The sequence below is a fragment of the Epinephelus lanceolatus genome, chromosome 7, assembly GCF_041903045.1.
Source record: "Epinephelus lanceolatus isolate andai-2023 chromosome 7, ASM4190304v1, whole genome shotgun sequence".
In the NCBI taxonomy this organism is placed as follows: domain Eukaryota; kingdom Metazoa; phylum Chordata; class Actinopteri; order Perciformes; family Serranidae; genus Epinephelus; species Epinephelus lanceolatus.
This window is the reverse complement of record NC_135740.1, coordinates 365022-390227: the sequence shown is the minus strand read 5'-3', so window position 1 is coordinate 390227 and position 25206 is coordinate 365022. Positions and strand designations below refer to the sequence as shown.

The following is a 25206-nucleotide window of genomic DNA, read 5'->3' as shown; positions in this document are numbered from 1 at the left end:
AGATGAATGAATGAATGAATGCTGTTTTACTGAGATTTATGAAATCCAATATGGCTGCTGGCTAGTGACGCCACAATATGCAAATTAGATGAGTCAATTTACTCCTATCACAAGCTTTGGGTCATGATGAATAGTTTTGTCATTTACAGTATGCCTTTATCTCTCACCACTTTCAAGCCACAGTCTTTTGAAATGTTGAAATGAAAATGGAATATTTTCCTCAATTAACTCTGGCACCTGAAAGGTTAAAATGGAGATGCTGCCCCTGTCATGTCTGCATGTACGATGTAGACACGCACAGACATCATGTTTCTGTGAGTTTGTTTGTGACAGCGGTTGCCATGGTAATTAAGTAAGTGCACCTGGCAGAAGAGCAGAGACAGACAGAACACAGAGAAGAGACTTCTTTTACATACACTGTACAATATTTGACCGGATTTGACCCGATTTTTGAGACGCACGACCTACCGACGCTCGGGCCGGATTTCCGCTTCGACGTGCGTCTTTTGCCGTGCAGTGTACAGGGGGGAGCGAGGTCCGATCATCTGTTCCAGAAGCGCGGTCGGACGGTTGGATGAATTTCTGACATGTCAGAAATTTTGGTCGGCCAGCACAGACATTCACACAGTAGAAGCAGAGCCACGAGCCGATTCGCCAACGTCTGTGCATTTATCCCTCACTGTGCCTGCGCAAAGACATAGATCACCATGGCGACGCGTCGGTGGACTGAAAATATGGAGGCCAGGTTGGTTGAGTTGTGGCAACAGTGTGAGTGCCTGTTTGACGTTTTTTCTTCCACCTACCATGACCGCTATCAACGGGAGAAACGCTGGCAGGAGATAGCCAATATTCTTCAGCTGCCTGGTAAGTTTTGTCTGCTCTCATATTCAAGCAAGCGCAACAAACATACAAGCTAGCGCGCTAGACGAGGTACAACGGCAGTTACAACGGTTACAGTTACACACACACACACACACACACACACACACACATACACACACACAGAGGGTGCACCCTCACAGCCCATTAGTCCGACGTCCTGTTGTTCCGATATGTGATAATACTAGGCTATACTGTATTTGTGTACCATAGAGGATCAGCAAACGCAACAAAAGTAGGCTACTGATCGAGATACAAGTGCCATAGAGAGGAGAGAATGAAACACCATAACCTCCTGTTATTAACTCTGGGGTCCGGGTTGTGTGGGGAGCTCTCTGCGGTGCTGAACGGCTCCCAGCGGGCGTATTTCTGCCTTGATTGTGCGCTGTGACCGGCTCTGGGTCAGCTGGGAAGACTTGAGGCAAAGCAGGCTCACGGCTTATGTGTTTGCCACTTTCTTTTTCATTTTAACCCACACCATGATCTTTTCCTAACCCTAACCAAGTGGTTTTTGTACCTAAACCTAACCAGACCTTAACCACAGATCATCATGATGATTTCAGATCAATGGGTTTAATATATATATATATATATATATATATATTTTTTTTTTTTTTTTTTTTTAATTTTATTTTATTTATTTAAAAGGGACAATGTACAGCTCAAACATAAATGTCACCATTTGATGCACCGTACCAGATTATAGCTTCAAGCTAATTCGCGTCTGTAGTCCCTTGGCAGGTCAAAAAATACAGTACAATAGCAAAACAGATAAAAACAGCATACAAGCTGAGCAGCTTTTAACAGATTTTAGGGTGATTTTGAAAGTGCTGACAGAGCTGCAGCTCCTCACAACATCAGGCAGGGTGTTCCACTGATTAGTGGAACACCCTGCCTGATTAGCCTTTACAGAAAAAGCTGATTGCCCAGTTACAGAACGGCGAAATGGTATGGTACAATCTCGTATGGAGGATATTCTGGAGGATCTGGTAGAATTTAACGGGCGAGTATGCACAAAATCACATAGTGGAGGGGGGGCCAAACCATTTAAAATTTTATAAACCACACACAAATTGGAAAATAACCTAAAATTCTCAAAGCTCAATAACTTATATTTCTCCAGTATCCTGCAGTGATGGTGACGCATTGGCTTTTTGTCTAGAGTTTTTAAGTTTGTTTGTATAAGGACTCGAGAGGTCTTAGAGCATAAATGTCTTGGCTCCATCCAAAGAAAGACAGTTTCTGATATGTCTGAAATTTACTAGGTTGTATTTTATGGATTTAACCATTTTTTTTAACATGTTTCTTAAAGTTCAAATTTGAGTCCCGAATCACGCCAAGATATTTAAAATCAGTAACTATGTCAATTTGTTTGCCTTTAATTAGAATACCAACATTAGGAGGTTGTACCATGGTTTTAGAAAAAAACACACATTTTGTCTTATCTACATTTAAACTCAGACATGATTGATCAAGCCAAAGAGTGATCCTTTCCAGCGCAGTTGTTAACTGGACAGCTGCTAAGTCAGCTGTTTTAGCATGTACATATACAACAGTGTCATCTGCGTACATCTTTAGGTCTACATCAGCACACTCTTCAGCGAGATCATTAATATAAAGACTAAACAATAGAGGACCTAAAACTGATCCTTGTGGAACGCCCATAGTGCACTTCATGTAGTTGGACTGTGCATCACACACTCTAACACATTGCCTCTTGTTTGATAGATATGAGGACATCCAGGCCAGCACTCTAGGAGAAAAATTAAATTTAGTAAGTTTTGATATTAAAACACTGTGACTGACTGTATCGAATGCTTTACGCAGATCTAAGAGTACAGCATCGACTACTCCTCCTTTGTCGAGCCTTGATTTAATTTGCTCTATTAAATACAAGGTAGCAGTCTCAGTGGAATGATTGGCTCTAAAACCAAATTGCATACGATGTAGACCAAAATTGCTAGTGTTAAGAAATGTAGTCAGTTGTTCAATGACGACCTTCTCAGCAACTTTTGAGAGTACTGGCAGTATGCTTATAGGTCTGTAGTTACTGGCATCAAGGCGGTCTCCAGATTTAAAAACAGGCGTGACAATGGCACATTTCCAGTCCTCAGGAAAAAGGCTCAGTTTAAAAGACAAATTAATTAAATGAGTAATAGGACAAGCTAAGATATCTTTGTGTGACTTAACAAACTTGGTGTCAAGATGAAAAGCATCTCTACTTTTGGATGTTTTTAAGGAGCTGATGATTTTTTGTACTTGTGACACATTTGTTTCTATCAGTTCAAAAACCTGGTCTGTTGTGTCCAATGAAACAATATCCAGTTCCCTTGGTGAAAATTTTTTCCCAAGTTCACATACAGACTCAAGAAAAAAATGATTAAAGGCAGAAGCAACAGCACAATTATCTTCAATTAACTCTCCATGTACTTTTAGTGTGAGATCACCTAAAGATTTTGGATTCCTCCTTGTGAGATCATCTATGTTTTTTCAGATCATTTTATTGTTGCTTTTTGCCTCATTCAATATATTGACATAAAAACGAGATTTAGCTAACCTTAGCTCTTGGATAACTTTGTTCCTTAGGCCTTTATAGAGCAGCATGTCAGTGTCTCTTCTAGTTTTAATTGCCTTCCTTAATGCAGCATCTCTAGTTTTCATCAGCTTCCACAAATTTACATTAAACCAAGGTAAATTGTTTTTGTTTTTAGGTTTTATCTGAATACTCACATTGAATCTATCCCTCACAGAATTAATTTTGTTAGTGAAAGTGTCACACCCATAGTCCAGATCTTCAGAAGATAGTATGTCACCCCAATTCAAACTGTTAATTTCACTTGCAAATTCTTCTTGCCTAGCTCTGGGTATGCACTGACAGATTTTTGTCTTGTTAGTTGTGTTTTTGAATCTATTTTTAGACAACTTTCTAGCACATAGAGTTAAGTTATGATCAGATAAGCCAGTTAGTAAATTATAACTTTTAGTTATTCTATCAGGTTTGTCGGTAAATATCAGTATCAATATCAATTTGCGTATTGGAACATTTTGCAATCCTAGTTGGGCCTTTCACTAGTTGTTCTAAGTGGAATTTCTCTGTGATCATTTTTAGTTTTTTCCTCTTGGATTTGTCATCCCAATTAACATTAAAATCACCCATGACCAATAATTCTTTGTTGTGATGGCACTCTTTCAGAACTTCTGTGAGTTGATCATAAAAAGTGTCACCTGCAGAGGGAGGCCTATAGACACCTATGATGTTAAAAGACATTTGTTGAGACAAAATAATTTTTATCCATACATATTCCAAGGTGTTACCCGCTTTGTAAATCACACGTTCACATTTAATGTCTTCTCTAACATAAAAAAGCACCCCTCCTCCCCTGCCATCAGGTCTGTCTCGTCTAAAGCATTGGTACCCAGGCACCGTGAATACACTTGCGGGAGTAGACTGTTTCAACCACGTCTCAGTCAGACAGAGATAGTCCATCTTTGAGTCAGACAAAAGATTAATTAACTGATTACTTTTTGGAGTAATGCTTCTGATGTTAAATTGTCCGCCGAATAGTCCCCTCGGTTTCAGCTTCGGGTCCCATAGGACTTTCGCATGATTGACAGTTTGAAAAGTTCTGAATAACCTCTGCCTCCTCACTGCGGGATTACAGCGCACGGTAGGGTCAGCAGCAGATTTATTCATTAGGTCATCATGCCCGATGTTAAAAGAGTTCAGTTTATAAAGGGAGAAGCCCGGCTCAGAAGGTTCATGCTTACTCACCACCGGCACCGAAGGAGTCCCGGTCACACTCGGGCACAAATCAGCACCGAAATTCTGCAGCGCTCCAGAGGTCACTGGCCCCGGATTCGGCTGGACATCTCCGGACAGCAGGAGCAGCGTGAAGAGGAGACCTGCCATTCTCCGAAACGGTGTGACCGATGACCGGTCCGCTGGAACAGTGATTCGCTCTGGTACATGTGCTCGCCCGAGCCGCAGGACAGAGGAATAGATCGCATAATATCCCAGCAGATTGTAGTGCAAACTCACTGACAGATCGTCGTTCAGCCGAAAGCCAGTGTTTGATCCAGGTCCAAGCGCCGGGGGCGCATGATGGCACAGGTGCTTTCCATCAGCACTGATTGCTCTGGCCAGGTGGATACGTACAGGTGATACAGCAGTGAGAAGCAACAATAGTCCAAAAAGCACTCCATGAAACACATCCCAGGTCTTTTTGCTGCTAAAAAACTGCTTTGCCCTTGGTGCAGTTTTTGATAGGTATGCTCTGTGATACGGTAAACGGCCTCCTTGATGGAAAAGGATGCCTGGGGTCGTAGGACCTGCCACACTGCGACTCCACACAGCCGCCATGCTGCCATCATCAATTGTGAATTGGATCAATATGGTCGGAACAATGGGATGTCGAACCAATGGGCTGTCGGACCAATGGGCAGTTCCCGTGTGTGTGTGTGTGTGTGTGTGTGTGACAGAGAGAGAGAGATAGACAGAAAAAAAGAGAAAAAGAAAGAAAAAGAGAAAGAGAGAGAGAAAAATAGATAACGTTAAAGAAAAAAAGAGAAAAATAAAAAGAGAGAGAGAAAAAGAGAAAGAGAGGGAAGAGAAGAGAGAGAATCAAAACTTGGACTGACCTGTTTTTGTGCATATAGGCTATATGAGAAGGACATATGAAACAGACTATTGCAGATCAATTAGGCTACAAAGAAAAAAAGTACATTGTACTTTCGATTTGTCTGGCCAGGGTCCTAATGTGTTCCCATCTTTATGCAGTCAATGAAGTGAAAACCAGAGCTGCATCTCTCAGGACCCAGTATGGTAAACTTGTGAAGCCAAAAGCAAGTAGTAGTGGACAGAAGCCACTAACACCAAAATAAAGATGGATCCTGGCACACTTGGAGTTTTTAAAGCCCCATATGACGCACAGAGCAACAGAATTGACCTTGAGAGTAAGTGTTTTCGAGCATGTGCAATCCGAAAGGCACAGTTCACCAAAAAATTAACATTCTGTCATGATCTATTCACACTCATGGATTGAAGGATGGGTTAAATTTTTTAGTTCACAAAACACTGCTGGTGTTTCAGAGGAAAGGGGTTTGCAGTTATTGCCCTAACAATTGAAGCAAATGGTGACCAGAATTCAGATTTAATTAAAATACATAATACAACCATATAATTCCTCCACAAAGCTCATAACAAAGTGATCCAGGTGTCCTAAAGCCATGACATGCACTGCGGTATTAATAACATCACTGATGCCATGTTTTTAGCCTTACTTGTATGCCATGTTTGATCATATGTTAACATGGCTCCCATATAAAATGCCACCGTCTGCAGTACACATTAAGGTTAAAAACATAGTGTTTCTGACATTTTCCAAAACAGGACACTTGGATAATTACTTTGTATGAGTTATGTGGGGGCATGGTTTTATTATACATTTTATTTTGGTTTGAACCAATGTCACCATTTCATTCAAATGTTTGGGGGATAACTGCAAACTGTTTTCCTCTGAAACACCAACAGTGCATTGAGTGTGAGTAGATGACTGAACTTTAATTTTTGGGTGAACTGTCTGTCACTTTCCGTTGTGTTGAAAAGATTTTGATCTCAACAAAAAGGTCTAGTTGGCATCCCTTCTGTTATCTTATTTTTTTCTGCATGTCTTTACCTGTGTTGTTTGACGTCGAGGACTCTGAGGACATTGATGAGACAGAGGAGGGGCAAATGGAAGACGAAGATGTGGTGCTTGACATGTCAACTGACAACAATGAAATGTCCTAGATGCTCTCCCCTCCATCAACCTCTGCTCAGTCCTCTAGAAGTTCAGTCTCTGCCACTGTAGAGGGGGAAACATCTTCAGCTAAATTAGCAGCACGTCATGATGAGACCCCCAAAAGACCACGTTTTAGCAAAGCAAAGGGAAAGTCCTCTGATGCTAACAATATTGAGTTGGCAAAGTTAGCTTTGTTAAAACAGGCTCATAATACTCTGTCTTCTACAACTAATGACAGTGAGGAGGTATTTGGTCAACAAGTTGCAAATGAGCTAAGAAGCATTAAAGATTGAGTGCTTCGGTTAAGAGTTAGGAGAAATATTATGGACATACTGTATGATGCCCTAGAGGCAGAGCAGGCCCGGGAACACGCAACCCTCAGTCAGTACCAACCAGGGGGAGTACCATTTATGGGGTCCCAGTCAACTCAGGGAAGGTATGACTGTTACACAGCTGTGCCAATGCAAGTGCCACATCCACCATATCAGAGCCAGCACAGTCTCCAGCTCCAGAGCCAACCAGCCCAACAGACCCAGTCTCAAAGCCTCCAGCCTCAACCAATGTCCTTCATAAGGATGATAAATGAAGACGAATAGTTGAAAATTGGCAGTGGTTGATCAGGATGCAAGTTAACTTTTGCACTTTTTTTTTGCACTACTGTTCTCTTCTAAGTGCCTTGAAAAGCGATTTGTTTATGTTTATGGAAATGTTATCATTCACTCTGTAGTGAGTGCATTTTTTAGTCTATTGTACATGTTTTAGTACAGATGAGTATTTTTTAAATATTCTTCTCAGTATTTATATATTTATATTTGAATACTCTGAACTGTTTTTGGTCATTGACTTTTATGACATATGACACAAAATAAAACAAAATTAAGTACATGCATAGCAGTCAAGTGTTTTTTTGCATTACTTTTAATAAACAGTTTAAAATAGAATAAGGTACATCTTTTCAAATATCATGGACTTAAAACCACACAAATAACTAGAATATAATGATATTGTAATAATAAAAACAGAAAAAGTGTAAAGAGAACAATTAACCTATATTTTGTAGAAAGGTACACTGGCTAAAATCAAACCACTCTCACTCTTAAAAGTTATAGTGCAATAACTATTACATATTAAATTAATGTCAAGCAATGTTCACTACATTCAAGCCATTGCCAAATCAGTTAACATGATCATTGCTCGCTCTTATTCAAAGCATGTCACTCTACAGATCTGTGACAGAAACAAGAAATACATATACTAAATGAAATAATAAATTCATACGTCCTGTAACCAGTGAGGCAGGAAATTGAGAGACATATAACAAGTTACACATCTAACCTGTCTGTGTTTATGCATCAGATACACAGAAAATACAATGGATGTTCTGAAATGAAATGAAATATAAAACATAACAAAGGGTGGATTTCAACCATTTAACACATAAACATGTTTCTCAGCCAGCTTATGCTAAAATGTTACATTCAAAAAATAAATGTTTTTTTTATCGATTTGTTTAGTAAACAGTTTTGCCTTGCAGCTACAGCCAGTAGGGGGTGCTACAGCCCCCTCAGGACCCCTACTTCCTGCATCCCTGATTTTAAGCCTACACCATACCCTCCTGCCATGAAACACTTCCTGCAGGTGACACAAAGTATTGGCATAGTCTGTCTCGTTGCCTCTTCGCTTCAACAGAGAGATTTCTTGCTCTCCCCACTGGTGCAGGCTGTAGTATGCCCTCTCTCTTCCATGCACCTTCAATCAGCTGATGGTTGGCATCTTCTGAATCCACATAGGCAGGTGGCAAGTAGGCATCAGATCTTCTGTCACGTAAGAAGTTGTGCAGGCACAGACATGCAAAGATGATGTTCATGACCTTGTCTGGATCCAGGGAAATAGTTGTTCTGAAAACTCTGAAGCGATTGGCTAATATTCCAAAGGCATTTTCCACTACTCGTCGAGCCCGAGACAGACGGTAATTGAAGAGCCTCTGACTCCTGTTCAGGTTTCGGAAGGGGTAAGGCTTCATGAGGTCTGCTCTGAGTGGATAGGCCTCATCTCCAATGAACATGTAGGGCATCAAGATATCAGTGCTGGGCAGTGTGTCATCAGGGGGGACATGAAGTAGGCCTTTGTCCATTGCGGCTCTCAAGTCTGAATGTGCAAACACGCCAGCGTCTGACACTCTGCCCTGGGTTCCTGCACTTGCATAAATAAACTTATAATTTGCGCTACTACAGCCATGATTATGATGGAAAACCGGGACTTGTAGTTGTAATACATGCTTCCACTGTTGGCAGAAGGTTGAATGAAAATGTGTTTCCCGTCTACTGCACCCAGGCAGTGTGGAAACTGCCACTTGTCATGGAAGTCTTTGGCAATGGCTTTCCACTCTGGCTCAGTTCTTGGTGTCTGTGAACCAAAAGTGAGATAAAGAAATGTTAATAATGACTTATATATACACAAAAACAAAACAAATTCAGACAATCATATAATATTGAGTAGGATGTCATTGATAGCATGGTTAGTTGACATTTCACACCATACCATCACACCCTTCAGTAAAGCTAAAAAAGGTGCGATTAAAAATATTCAATAGTGAAAGCATAATTCTTGTGTATTGTGCTTAAAGAAATCATCACAGATCATGTGACGTACAGTTAGGGCCGTAAGTGTTTCTGACTGTGTTACCTTCAGGAAATCCTCGCGTAGCACAGAAGTTAGGGCTGCACAGGTCTCCATAACAATCCTGCTCAGAGTTGTGCTTCCAATCCGATATTGGAAACTCATTGAGTTGAATGTTTCACCTGTCAAAGTGAATACAGATTCTTAAATGACAATTCAGGCAAAGTGGAATAATAGTGAGCAGAGACATACACTGTATATGGGAAATTAGTTTGTTTACATTAAATGACACATGAAAATGACATTATTCTAATACACAATTTTGTTATCCTTCATCAATCAAAATGTTACTGATTTGTTGGTGCTGGTTGCTTTCTTCTTGGACTTAATGATACATGAAAAAATGTAGCATCATGTTTCTCTTAGTTTCTCCAGTAATTCATTCAATTCCATCTTTTCAGAAAAAAAAGTCCACTCTCATTGGGTTTCCACCACAAAATCTTATTACTGTCTTAATGCATGAAAACTGCATATTTATTGCTGACAGCATCATAAAAACAAGAGAATTATAGATGTCACGTACTACATCAATATTTCTATGATTTGTACACCCTATATTATTGTACATTGTCCAGCCATACTATCAAGATTTGTGTGTACTGTAGACTGACCTGTAGCCAGGAACTGTAATTTCACAGAGAGCCTGTCCTTTGGGCTAATGGCCTTTCTTAGATGGGTGTCCTGCTTCTGGATGATAGGTGTTACTTTGTCCAGAAGGTGACTGAAGTCCTCCACAGACATTCTTAGAAGGTCGCGAAATCCCTTCATATCGTCCGCCTACATACATACATACATACATACATACAGACAGGGTTCAAAATTAAAACATAATTTCAGAAGCTTGGTGACATGATTAAGCTGACAAGATCAATTTTGCTTTGAGTTTAAGGTACTGGTTGTGGTGTTAAGGCATGTTTGGCGGTAACATATGTCAGTGTGTTTTTGTTTATTGCTGATAATATCATAAAGCAAAGTTATAATTTTTATAGATGTGCGCACATACAGTATGGCTAGGCTACAATTTGACAATAATTACAACAAGAGTTGTAAGTCAGCAACATTTAGGCCCACCAGCCAAATGCTAGTAAAATATGCAAGTGACAGGTATATTTCATTTCATTTTATTTCATTTATTTATTTGTTCCGATCATGGCAATATTCAAAATCATACAAACAAAAAACAACTATCAACTAACACATATTCCTTGACCGAAAAGCAGCAGGAAGAAGAAAATCTTATTTTACCTGCCCCTCACTCAAAACACAAACAATAGAAACAGATGGTCTACCCGAATACATTTACTCTATAGTCAATATAACATTAACATGAAAGGAAAACAGAAATAAATTCTTTCTTAACACTCGTACACAATATAGAAACCTAACTATCAAGTTCATACAATGCAACTATTCTTTCTTTAAACATTTTTTAAAACTGAAATATGTTCAAACAGCCCTTTAAATCACTCTGTAAGGAATTCCACAGCTTAACCCCAGCTACAGAAATACACATCTGCTTTAAAGTTGTTCGTGCAAACTGGTGCTTAAATCTATTGCGTGTGGCTGGTAAAACTTTTACATTTACTGGCCACTAGCTGGTGGACAGAAAGTTAATTATGTCCCCTGATTAAAACAAATGTTTGTGATATGAAGTCAAAACGTAGAAAGTAAGATTTGGGGCTAATAGCTACCGCACAACAGGGAACGTTTGCGTGCGGTTGTTATCAAGCTAACAGTAAAGTAACGGCCGGCTTACTTCCAACTCTCGTTGTAAAATTGATAAACCATATTGTCCACGTCCCTTGAGCCATCTGCGAGTCCATATGCGCCGATGTCTCTTCTTTTTGGACATTTCAGCACACAGTATAGCGCAAATCAATAAAGCAAACCGCTTGTCCTGCTTCATTGGCAACATCACTTCCGGAACAAATCGGAGCTTTCAAATGTATCTTTATTGACAGCTGTCAACGGTCAGGACAGTCAGCTGGGGCCGACGAGCCGTTTTCACCCGTACAGTGTGAGCTCTCTGATCGTGCTTGATGATCGGAACGTACAGTGTGAGCACATAAATCGTGAGCTTTGGCCACACATCGCAGACGATTCATTTGTACAGTGTGAGCTGGTATTAACAGCAAGATTTTAAAAATCCTACAGTGTATGCTGGGCTTTAGTGGAGATTTAACTCCTGGAACAAGTTCTTCCCATTCCCAAACCGTTGGTCCAGTCATCAAAATAATGTCATGGTGAGAGAGATAGTTATACAGAAGATCTGTTTAGCAGCAGTTGAGCTGGCATGTGTGCATCTTTAAAGCCAATACAATAAACGGTGTAGGAGAAGATGTTTTTTTTAAGAGCACGTTTGATGCGAAATCTTACTTTGAAAGGGCAAAGAGCTCACTTCCTGTTGGATTTAGGTCATGGGTGTCAGCGTGTGATTTGTAAGTCAAACACGCCAGTTTTGGTTTGATCTTTCAACAACCTTCCTACGGGCCACAGTGGCCATTTTAGTGCACCTCGGTGGTGCTAGAGAGCCCATTTTGGCACTTTAGGGGTTAATAATGTGTATTTGCTGTTTCAAATGAAGATTCTGCTGCTGTAATCTGTCCTTAAAAGATTGTGAGACACGCACACAGAGAACTGTGTGTGCGTGTCTGTGTGAGCAGCCGTTGTCATGGCGATTAATGACTTGCCTGCACCTGAGGGGCACATAGAGAGCTCGTGAGCAGATCAGCAAAGGCTGTTTAATATGGGTTTGAAATTTCTCAAACAAGTTCTTTCCATTCCCAAACCGTTGGTCCAATCATGAAAAGAAAATGATGGTGAGAGAGAATGCACGTGTCATGTTTTACATGTGGAGAGTCAAAAATGTGGTCACACGAGTGAGTTACAAATGTGTTGCACCTCAGCTGTTTTCCAGAAATTTCTCCTCTCGGTTTACATGGGAGTGAATGAGAAAAAAATTGGCACTCCCTTCGCTTTGGAGCCACTCAGCAAAAATGTGTACGTGTGAGAGATTCCATATCAACATATCTGTGACCAGGACAAATTTTCCTACGTTTTTTGTATAAATTGTGTATGTACAGTGAAAATTGTGGCCATGGCAGCCAGTTAAAGACAAAAGTTTTAGACGATTTTTAGAGCCCTCTCCACTCTAGCTCACAGCATTCCGTGTAATACACACCCATTATAAACTGACAATTTCTCCACATTTGCTCATAGTACTTTGAGAGGCACAGATTAAAAACGGTAAAAGATTGGTCCCTTTTTCCCCCTGCTGCCATTCATTTCCTATGGGACAGCTTTCGAAGATCGTCAGGACGTTTTGTGACATGTCACCTTAAGGAGCCCATAAAATCAAAACTGTTGGAGTAATGAAAAAGTTATACAGAAGATTTGATTAGCACGAGTTGATCTGTCATGTGTGCGAGTTTGAAGCCGATACAATAAACGGTGTAGGAGGAGTTGATTTTTTAGGAAGAGCAGTTTTGAGGCAAAATCTTACTTTGAAAGGGCAAATAGCTCACTTCCTGTTGGATTTAGGTCAGGGGTGTCGTGATTTGTAGATCTTGATGAGACGAATACGCCAGTTTTGGTTTTTTGGCTATTCTTCAGGGTATATGCAGGGATCCTGAAGTTAATTTCAATACCTTTTCAAGACTTTTTAAAGACCCTCTCAAAATATTTTAAGACCTCATCGCCACTTCAATTAAATCTATAGAGCGCAACCATAGTGGGAAGGAACAAAGCTCGAAAGAATAAATTAAATCAATGACAAGGTTTATTAAAATATAGACCACAAACCAATGGGTGACATCACAGTGAGTAAGTGCTGTGTATGTGTGTTTGTGTGTGCATGTGTGCGCATGCATATATAACATTATAACATTACATTACAATAACATTGACTCAGTCAGCCAGGAACACAGGAACTCCACGACACCTCCTCGGTCAGCCAATAATATAGAGACCAATCAAAGCTCATAACATGTGCCTCAGTTCTTTTGCTTTGATTTCTGCCCGCTTTTCAGTCTGCATCAGCTCATTTAGTTTTTTCCTTGTGTCTCCTCGTCAAGGTGTTGGACTTTGTGATCAGTTGGGCCATTAGTGATCCTGATTTCCCCTCCGTCTGCTCTGCTAGCTGATCAGCATCTTTTTGCAGTGTGCTGCACACCTCTCTTAGGAATTTTCTTTTCTTTTTCAGCTCCTCTAGCTCATCTTCAGCTGCTTTCCTCTTGAGGCTCTGTGTGGTTGTCTCTTTCTTCTTCCGTTGTTGTTCCAGGTGAGGCCAATTTAGGAAAACTGTAAAAATTCTTCCCTGACATCTCTCAATGACACAATCATGTAAGCTTCTGGGATATATTCAAATATATTTGCTATAGCAAATATATTTGAATATAACAATTTTACAAAACGTGTGCAAAGAAAAGTAGTACATTATAAGAAATGTAGCACTATCAAAAATTGGGGAGTAGGTTAAATAGTAAATAAACATTTTACCTTCGTAATCACTGGCCAAACTTGAACTGCCCTCTCGGCCACAGGAAGATTTTCAACCCATCTGTGGCCACAGAATGGTAGCAGAAAGCAAGTGGACCCAGTCAAGGCAGTGAAGTCCTCCCTCCTAGCAGGAACATTGTGGAAGAGGTAGTTGAGTGCCCGAAGGAGCTTGTCCAGCTGCCACATGGTAAAGCCTGCCTTCACTGCATTGTGGAGGGTGTGAAGCCCACAGCTTCCAACCTTGACCAGTTGAGCTCCATACAGCTCTGCATGGTCCTTCTGGAGAAGGTCTCTCAACTTCAAATTGACATTGAGGCCATCCATGCTGATGGAGACAAGCTGCCTCATATTAAGTTTTGCAGCACATTTCTGTGAATCGACACAACAAGTTTATCACTGACAATATGCCTTGAATGTTTATTCTTGAAATACACAGGCATTCAAATTAAATCCAATCAAACTATTTATATAGCACTTTTCATACATAAAAATGCATTACACACACACACACACACACACACACATTTTGGATTCAGACATTCAGTAAAATGTAACAACAGCCAATTTTGTCACTCATTATTACATTTAATTATGTTATGTAAATAATTATTTGAAATACAGCAGTTTGTTGTTAAAATTTCCTGAAGCAAAACTACAATAGGAACATACCAGCATTGTTTTAATACCTGAAACAACCAAGTTGTAGACTACTAAACAAACATGTCAATATTCACATCCAGGGTAATGTGCTCCAGTTACTTCCAACCCATTCAAGCTTAAGTTAACTGCTAGCCTGATTAGCCAACTTCACTACCCAAGAATGATGGAGACAATTTGCTGGTTGAAGGTGCAACCACAGCAACCAACCAAACACACACATACACACACAGAAAGAAAAAAAAAATGAAATGCTAGTAGACCAGTAGATACACTTACTTTGATGTGATGCAAGAGGTCCTGAGCTTTTCCGTGTCCCAGGAATTGTGAGCCCAGATATCTGGATTGGACACGGTCATTCTCCCAAAAGCGAATGTGGACGTCGATCTGCTTCATCTTTGTTGACTGGTTGAGGAACTCGTCAAACATTAACACAAACGGTCCAGCGTTGTTGATGGTGTCAACAAACTGCTGCTTAAAATAGGATGCTTGCCCAAATCTCATGATATATCCAGTTTTGTCCTTGCCACAGGTGAAAGTCTTAGCAATGTCCAAATCTGGAAACATTGACTTGAAAATGTCGGCAATTCTTTCATTCGAGTTAAGTGAATGGTGATTCACCGTTGTGTTCAGACACCAGATCACCTCTGTGCGCAGCGTTGGCGAGCTGCCCAGTGCTACCCTGATGTTGGCCAGCGAGGCAGGGGTAGCGACCCTGTGGCTGTGCTGGGTAGTTAAGCTGTCGTGGAACAGTTACTGGGTTGTGGTGTCGCTGTCGCTGTCGCTGGTTGAGCACAAAATCCAGTGATAGACCACTGCTGCCCAGTGCCGCTAATGGCTGTCTTGTGGCTAGAGCCGCGCATATGAGACCTCACGGCTTTAATCATCATCGAGACTACGCTTGTTTTCTTTTTGCAATATGAGCAATAAGCCTCCCAAATATTTCCAGCTAGTGGCTTTAGCCATAGTTTAAACTCGTCCATCTCCAGCCAGGAGTCTGCAAACTTACACTTTCCCATTGTCTGTTTGGTGTCAGCTTCTCCTTCATTTGTTTGTTTTTTCATTGTTTTGTTTCTGGTCGCAAGATAATACGCAATGCCACTTGTACGGGCAGGACCCCGGCAGGCTGCGAGCATGCAACGTTATTATTATACCTCCATGATGCCTGCACATCGTTATTTTCATTAAATACATCCATGCATACTTTTTGCAGTCAAACTCTTTGGACACAGCTTGAATACCAACAAAATTTAATACCTCATAAAATCGTGATTAAGACTTTTTAAGGGCCTTAGTTTTCCCAAAATTGATTTATCAACTTTTAATACTTTTTAAGACCCTGCGGACAACCTGTTCTTACTGTTTGTTTTAATTACTGTTTTGTTTTTTAATTGTCTGTGACCTGCCAAGGGACAACGGATGTAAATTAGCAGTTCTGCTAACTCATAGGCATATTTACATTTATTTTTATACTGACGTTCATCAATATGCATTGTCCCTTCCAAATAAATGCTTAAATAAAAATAAAAATAAATAGTAATTTGTGCATGCCGAGATTCCCCACATAGACGTGCCCCTTATGATTTGATACATTACGTAGAATTGCATCTGGGAGAAAATAACACACGTGTTAAAAGATAATGAAGATGACGGCACGTATAAACGCAGCGGCTTGGTAATCTATGCTAGTTCTAGCTACTAGCTAGTACTGCTAGTACTAAGTGCCGAAGAGAATTTCATTGTATTATGTACAATGACAATAAAGTTGTCTAATTCTAATAATTAAAAGATTTGTTCCCTTACCGTTCTTTCTCTTAGTCGTACATGTATTGTTCGCATTCTTCTCTTCGTCTTCTCCGTCGTCTTCTTCCTCTTCTTCGGCAAATAATACACAGATCAACTTCCGTTGTAACTTGGCAGAGGGGCTACACTTTTGCAATGTGATTTTTACAGCATGTTCTCATCCCAAGTCATTGCATATCGCCACTTTGCCAGTGGCCTTTCATGTTTACATATTATGAGATAAGAATTATGAGAATAATTATAAGAATTATGAGGAATCCTCCTGCGTCTGTTAGTGATGTTCTGGCATGCTGTAACCAACACTGAGATGTCAACAAAAGCACATGGTGAGATTTAGAAAAAAGAAATCATGGTTTGGCTCAACATTGATACAGGAAGCAAACACCGGGATTTTTCACATCCTTATATTACACTGTTACCGGCAGCGTTTCAACTTGATGCCGTCCTGTGGTGTATCATACCACTACAACAGGTGCTGTCTGGCCACATTATGAACTGATGCTCCCTGTCCACATATCATACCGCTGCAACAGGTGCGATTTGCCATCTTTTATGGCTTATCACAACACCACAAAAGATGGCTTTTGGTCTTGGTGTCTGAAGCCAAAATCACTGACAAAGTGGCAGCATTTGATGACTTCGGAATGAGGACAGGCTGGATTTTTAAGCATTGGCGGTTCTTAAGGGCAGCAATTAATAAGCCTTACATGTTTTATGGACAGCATGCCTGAAGAACCAATGCCTGTATCACTTTACACCAAAGACAGAGGGAACAATGTAATATTTATTTTTCTCTGGATCAAGCATTTGCTCACTGCTGTTCATGATACAGGTGTTATTGCACTTGGTGGCTGCACAGGGAAACACTCAGGTGTGAATGCGTGGAACAAGATGATTGGTGCGTACTGGCCATAAGCACTGAATAAAACTTTTCCATGATAAGAGCCAAGGGTGTATATTTCATGTCATAGGCCTACACCAGCCAGGAATAAAACTGCCTTCCTGCTGAGTCCCCAGTTACCATGGCAACAACTTGCTGAGCAGTTCCCATGGGCTAAAGCTGGCGTTGTCATTATTTTCTAGCATCTGAAAAAAAATTGCCATTTACACCTTAAACACCTACAATGAATTCTAATTTCATCTGACAGTCAATCGAATCATGCTCAACTTTTTTCTTCCAGAGCTGTCGATCTTCCCCTGCCTGTCATGCACATGGTAATAGCGATTCCGGTGAGCAGCTAATGGCGAGCTTACAAGTTACACACACACTTCCTGCAGTTATCTCACATCGTGTTGTGATATCACACCAGCAATTGTGTGAAAATGGGCAAACCGTCATTAGCTTTGTATTCTCTCATTTCTTTCCTTTCTTCTTGCTTATACACACAAATGCACGCACACACGCATGCGCACACACACACACACACACGCGCACGCGCGCGCACACACACACACACACACACACACACACACACACACACACACTCAGTTCTTCACAGCCTGCCGCTCAGCTGGTCCTTATCGCAGCTCTAGTCTGCTGTATCAGTGACATTCTGAGTATGTACAGCCTCTCATTAGCCTCCCTATTCCTCCCCCATTAATGCTCCCTCTCCTTTGTAACTGTTTCTGTAGTCTCTCTGTTCCTTGTTCCCTCATTAGTCCCTCTCTTTTGGCTTCTGCAGCCATATAGCAGTAACTGTGTGTATGTATCCATCTGTTCTTTGAGCTTAATGGCTTCCGTGATGCAAAACCAGCTCTACCTATGGCAGGAGCAAAGAAAAAGAGAGAGAGAGAGCTATGTGTTTACTATGACGATTTAGTTGTTGTATGAGGATGAAAAATTTTGCTAGAGGAGCATGGCAAAGTGATACCACATATTTACAGATGAATACTGAACTCTCTTTAGACTCACAAACAAGCAGTATCATGCACTGGATTTGCAAAACACTGGGTATACCTGATTATCTTTTCAATGGTTTTACTTTATCCGAACACTGAGAAGTGGAACAAACGACTTCAGAATAATCAGTGGTAGAGTTGAATTAGGGTGATTCATGGGCTACATATCCTCTATTAACCTGGCCAATCGTCATGTTAGTCAGTATAAATGAGTTAGGAAATTGTATATAATTTACTCTCTCTATTGGTTTCCTCTAAGAAAAAAGGAAATAAAGAGCATGGCAGATCAAAACATTTACAACAGAAAAAAAATGTCTGATCCTGAATTTAAAAGGCAGACAGGAGGCTGTCAAATTTGAGGGTGTAAAACAGTGGTTGCGCTAGACTTTTTCGTCACTGGTCATTTTGACAGACAGGGTTGTAAAAATCCGGTCATAATCTATTTTTACCGGTCATTTTAATTTTTGTTTTTAAATGATAATAAAGATATTCAAAGACATTTAGTTTTCATTCGTTCGTTTTTAATAAATCCAACAAGCAAGTTATAAAGTGTGCATTAATAAGGACATGAACGAAAAGATGAACAGATATCCATACACCGCAGTGCTTCAGTTCGGCGTCTGGTCTACACGTGAGCCGCGAGTGCTTCTGTCAAGCTGGATAGAACGGATCGTACCAAACAGGAAGTCGGACACAGAAAAGACAAGAGTTTTTTTTCAATATAAAATAACAACAGCATGCAAGGAACGTGAGGGAATACCATGTTTATAATTTAAAATAACACAACAGTGCATAATCAAACACATTTTTCAATACCCTAATCACTTTATTACAATTTTAATTTTGTGTCACTGAACCTACAGACTACATAAATAAAATGGTCAGAACAATATGCCCTATTCAGTCAGTGTTAATCCAATACGCTCAATACATGGACATGCAATGACAAATTGTCATTAACTTATTACGTTATAAAAAACAATTAAAATATGGACTTACCCATGCTCTCCAGCTAATTCAGAATGCAGCAGCACGTGTACTAACAGGAACTAAGAAACGTGATCATATTTCTCCTGTTTTAGCTTCTCTGCACTGGCTCCCTGTAAAATCCATAATCGAATTTAAAATCCTACTGTTAACTTATAAAGCTCTAAATGGTCAAGCTCCGTCATATCTTAGAGAGCTCATAGTGCCATATTATCCCACCAGAACACTGCGCTCTGAGAACGCAGGGTTACTCGTGGTCCCTAAAGTCTCCAAAAGTAGATCAGGAGCCAGTTCCTTCAGCTATCAGGCTCCTCTCCTGTGGAATCATCTTCCTGTTACGGTCCGGGAGGCAGACACCGTCTCCACATTTAAGACTAGACTTGACTTTCCTCTTTGATAAAGCTTATAGTTAGGGCTGGCTCAGGCTTGCCCTGTACCAGCCCCTAATTAGGCTGACTTAGGCCTAGTCTGCCGGAGGACCCCCCTATAATACACCGGGCACCTTCTCTCCTTCTCTCTCTCTCTCTCTCTCTCTCTCTCTTGTTTTCTATTATTGCATCTTGCTAACTTGGCCATTCTGGATGTCACTAACTCGGCTTCTTCTCTGGAGCCTTTGTGCTCCACTGTCTCTCAGATTAACTCATATCGCAGCAGTGCCTGGACAGAGTGACGTGTGTGGTTGTGTTGCTGCCGTGGTCCTGACAGATGTCTCCTGCTGCTGCTGCTGTTATCATTAGTCATACTTCTACTGTTATTATACACATATGACTATTGTCACACATGTATACTGCCAGATATTAATACATACTTTCAACATATTGTACCACAGTAGCCAGAACTATAACTATAATATTATTACTTTCAATAATGTTGTTGTAAGCTACTGTCATTACCTGCATCTCTCTCTCTCTCTCTCTCTCTCTCTCTCTCTCTCTCTCTCTCTCTGTCTCATTATGTCATGTGGATTACTGTTAATTTGTTATGTTGTTATGCTGATCTGTTCTGTACGACATCTATTGCACGTCTGTCTGTCCTGGAAGAGGGATCCCTCCTCAGTTGCTCTTCCTGAGGTTTCTACCATTTTTTTTCCCCGTTAAAAGGGTTTTTTTGGGGAGTTTTTCCTTATCCGCTGCGAGGGTCCTAAGGACAGAGGGATGTTGTATGCTGTAAAGCCCTGTGAGGCAAATTGTGATTTGTGATATTGGGCTTTATAAATAAAACTGATTGATTGAAAAATTGATGTTTAAAATGACCTGTTGAAGTGAAAAAACGAGTACTGACGGGAACAGACGAGTGAAGTCGATGTTTAACCAGCGCGGAGAGCGCAGGAGAAATGCGCTGCCTGTGTGGACAGTCAAGTGCCTGCGAGTATACTCACAGGACTTCTGCGGCACTAACGCATCTGGTGTGTCCAGGCCGTTATGTTAACAACGCTACATGAAGCAGATGAATGACTTTTTCTCCGCAGTGTGAAAATGGCAGCCACTTAAACCACCGACTGTGCACTCCGCCGCCAAGTGGGCAGGGGTGGTAATTGCAACCGGTCAAATGACCGGCGGCCTTCAGATTTTCCGGTCATTGTTGTAAAAAACCAGTCAATGACCGAGAATATCCAGTTAACGCGAGCCCTGGTGTAAAATAAAGTAATATGAACACCAGTGTTGCTAATTCTTGCTCACAAGAAGAGATAAAAGAAGTGTTATTATTTAGAAATGGGTAACCATTAAAGGGAAATTTCGGTTTATTTCAACCTGTCTCCTATCGTCCTAAATTTGTTTCAAGTGACTAGTGACATAAAAATAATAGTTAGCATGTTAGCTGTTAGCCTAGATACAGCGGGGGCGCATAGTAGCGTCAGACCTGTTAAAACGTAAGTGGACAGGCATACTTCAAGTGCAAAGTTAGTCCACTAAACAAGCTTTTTTTTTTCACAAAGACCGCCTCATATTGATAGGATAAATGTCAGAGAACATATAGAAAACGACATGTTAACGTGTTGTCTTACCTTACCGGTGTGCTGCCATGTTTGTTTACCATCTAGCTCTGCTTTCCAAAGCGCAGCCGAAATATATCTCACGAGCTCTAGATAAAGCCCAGCTGGATACTACTCCAGGTGGAGGTGTCTTATCCTCGGTCACATCCAGACCTTGAAAATAAGGCTGCAAATGGCCCCATTCCTTGCAACAGAAGCATTCCTCTTCTGTGGGCACTGGGGAACAGCATTCACAGGTACACCACCAATTTCCAGAGCTACTCAGCCTTGCAGCAGCCATTCCTCCTCTCTCGTCCTTTACCTGTTGTGCCTCTCTCTCTCTCTTCTCCTCCATTCTTCAATTTCAAGAAGCTCTTCGTCAGTGTATTCTGGCTCAAATAAATAAGGGTGGCCATCAAACTCTGCAAAAATCAAATTCCTCCTCCACAAAGTCGAAGTCTGGCAAAAAGTCAGCCATTATTCTATATATCTTTCATAAAATAAATGAATGAACTTTTCAGGCTACTGTCCGATTCTGCCTTCCAGCTGTTGCTGCTTGTTATCGCGAGATTTCAGGCACGGTATGAGATCGCTGCTTGTTCTCGCGATATTTCGGCCGCGCTTTGGAAAGCAGAGCAAAATGGGTTTGATGCGTGTTTTTGCTGCGTTTTTTATTATTATTAATATTATTTTCTGCGTTTATTATTAGGGACCTCGGCCGAAGGACAAAGTCCCTCTTGTTCCTGTAAGGTTTATTATTAGGGACCTTGGCTGAAGGGCGAGGACCATCTTGTTTTTGGTGCGTTTATTTTTAGGGACCTCGGCCGAAGGACGAAGTCCCTATTGTTTCTGGTGCGTTTATTAGGGACCTCAGCCGAAGGGACTTTTTCATTACTCGAATGGTTTGGATTTTATGCCGTCTTCCAGGTGATGTCTTACAAAACCTCCTGACGATTTTTTGTGCCACCTAGACACACTAAAATACCTGCTGCAACCGGTAGGAATCCCATAGAAAAACCAAACCAACACTGGCTCGTTCGTGTCATCAAGACCTACAAATCACGCGTAACTAATGACCTAAATCCAACAGGAAGTGCGCTATTGCCCTTTCAAAGATGTGGTTTTTCATAAATTCTCTCTCTCAAAAAATATTTCCTCCTACAACATTTATCCTATCGGTTTCAAACTCGCACACATGACAGACCAAACCCTGCTAAACAATTCCTCTGAACAACTTTGTCATTACTCAAACAGTTTGGATTTTATGCTGTGTTTAAGGTGACATGTCACAAAACCTCTGTACAATTCTCATGCCATATAGACACAGTAAAATGGCTGCAGCAGCCCGTACGAATGCTGTAGAAAGATAAATCCAAAACTGGCTTCTTCAATTCCTTGAGACCTACAAATCACTCATTTACACCACTGACCTAAATCCAACAGGAAATGAGTTAGTGCCTCTTAAAGGTGACATGTCACAAAACCTCTTGACAATTTTTGCACTAAAATGGCTGCTGTGCCCGGTAAGAATGGTGTAGAAACATCAAACCAAAACTGGCTTCTCTGTCAACTCGAGACCTACAAATCACTCATTGACACCACTGACCTAAATCTAACAGGAAATGAGCTAGTGCCTCTGAAAGTTACATGAGCAAATGTGTCAGCTGTGAGCTAGACATTGTAAATGTCTCCCCCTCATCTGCCTGGCCCACTCAACTGCATGTAATTAGCATAACAATGGCTTCACTCTGACAGACACAGACCTGTGTGTGTTGACAGGATAACATTGACCAAACTGACCAGCACATTTGTCTCATTCCTACATTTTCCTAAATAAATGCCTGATAGCAAAAACATGTAAATACAAGATCTCCAGGTCAAACTCTTTTGCCTCATTTAGAATCTGAATCAAATCTGTAGCTACAACTGTGCTGCAGCACTCATGATTAAATACATGTAGTCCTGCTCAGTTTCTCCACTGACATTAACTAGTATATATTTGTGTCTGTCTGATGTTACTTATATCCTCACAGCAGCCGGTAGACATCAAGCACGCTTCCACTAGGTCACATGATTTCAAATGAATATGGATGTTGTTTGATTGTCACACATGTCAAAGTTGAATTAGGTCACATGGCTAATGTTTACAACTTTCAAAATATAAGCTCACACCACCTTCATAAGAACCCTTTACAGTTTTAAATTGAGTTTCACAATGATTGCATTCAGTTGTTGTACCCTCAAACAATAATATTATAGTTATAATTCTGGCTAATGTGTACAACATGTTGAAAGTATATATTAATATGTGATAGTATGCATATGTGACAATAATCATATGTGTATAATAACAGTAGAAGTATGACACACACACACAGACACACACACCCACACACACACACACACACACACACACACACACACACTCCCTGTCCCCCCTTTCTCTCTCTCTATCTCTCTCTATCTATCTCTCCCTCTCTCTCTCTCTCTCTCTCTCCCCCCCCCCCCCCTCTCTCCCTCCCCCTCTCTCCTCTCTCTCCCTCCCCCCTCTCTACTCTCTCTCCCTCTCTCCCTCCCTTCTCAATTCAATTCAAATGGCTTTATTGGCATGAGGTAACACTGTACATATTGCCAAAGCAAGCGTTTGGAATTCAAAATAATAATAACAACAAAGGAAAACAATATTTACAATAAATTAGTTATGATCTATACTGTTGGTAATACTGTATGTATAATATGTATAACTATGATTCACTCAATCACAGTCATAGTCACATTCAATCACTCTCAGTAATAACAATAATAACAATAACAGTAATAACAAAAAAGAAGAAAACAACAAACAACAAATATGTGTGTCACTTCCTGTCTCTCAGTCTATGGCAGGCACAAAGATTGTGGAAGTTTGTGTTGAAGTTGTTAGTGTGTGTGTGTGTGTGTGTGTGTGTGTGTGTCTGTGTGTTGGTGTTGGTGGTGGTGTGTGTGGGTATGTGTGTGTTGATGTTGATACGAGAAATAAATGAATAAATAAATAATTCTTTCTCCCTTCTCTCCCTCCTCCCTCTCTCCCTCCTCCCTCTCTCCCTCTTCCCTCTCTCCCTCCTCCCCTCTCTCCCTCTTCCCCCTCTCTCTCTCTCTCTCTCAATTTCAATTTCAATTTCAATAACCTTTATTGGCATGACTGTAGATTAACAATATTGCCAAAGACATTAAAAATTTACAAATAAAGTACAATAATAAAAGTAAGTCAGAAAACTATATAAAAAAAAAAGATTAAATATATGATATATAATACAAAATACACCAATCTACAATACAATACACCAATATATAATATAGGAAAAAAAATGAATAAAGAAAAATGTAGGTTGTGAGTTACAAGGACTGTAAATATAGACAGGTGTGTCAGGTGTTGTGATGGTTGTCCCTCAGGCTGTGGCATAACCTGACATATTTTGCTGCTGCTAAGCTGCTGGCTCTGTTCTCTCCAAGGATGTGTTGCATTTTAGTTTGATCAGGCAGAGAATCAAAGTCAGTGACTTTATGTTTTATTTTTGAGAGGAAGTCGGCTCTGATGTGTTCATACTTGCTGCAGTGCAACAGGAAGTGTGTCTCTGTCTCCGCTTGTCTGTGTGGACAGAGCTCACACAACCTGTCCTCTCTGGGCAGCCAGGTCTGCCTGTGTCTGCCCGTCTCTATGGCCAAGCTGTGGTCACTGAGTCTGTACATGGTCAAAGTCTTCCTCAGTTTCTCATCAGTCACGGTGCTCAGATATTCTGCCACCGTGTACTGTCTGTTTAGAGCCAAATAACACTGAAGTTTGCTTTGCATTTTTGTGGTCGATGTCCAATAGTTAATGTAATGTTCTTTTTGTTTCTCTATAATTTGGTGGGTCCAGATTGTGTGAGGGCTGTCCTGAGGTCTTGTGCTGTTAGAGGAGCTGAGCCTCAGGACCAGCTGGCTGAGGGGGCTCTTCTCCATGTTCTCCTCTTGGCATTGCAGAGCTTTGTAGTGGTAGGAGTTGGGGTCACTTGTTTTAAGGTGTTTATAAAA

At 40.7% G+C, this 25206-nt stretch overlaps 1 protein-coding gene across 1 annotated transcript; it reads right to left on the bottom strand.

The window, feature by feature from the left end:
• Positions 1 to 13736: 13736 nt before the first annotated feature.
• On the bottom strand, positions 13737 to 15059 carry LOC144463869 (uncharacterized). Its single transcript, XM_078169648.1, has 2 exons — positions 14772 to 15059; positions 13737 to 14204 (listed from the first exon to the last, which is right to left on the bottom strand). Exons 1-2 carry the CDS (start codon positions 15057 to 15059, stop codon positions 13812 to 13814), a joined length of 681 nt encoding a protein of 226 aa, XP_078025774.1. The 3' UTR covers positions 13737 to 13811.
• Between the last annotated feature and the right edge of the window lie 10147 nt (positions 15060 to 25206).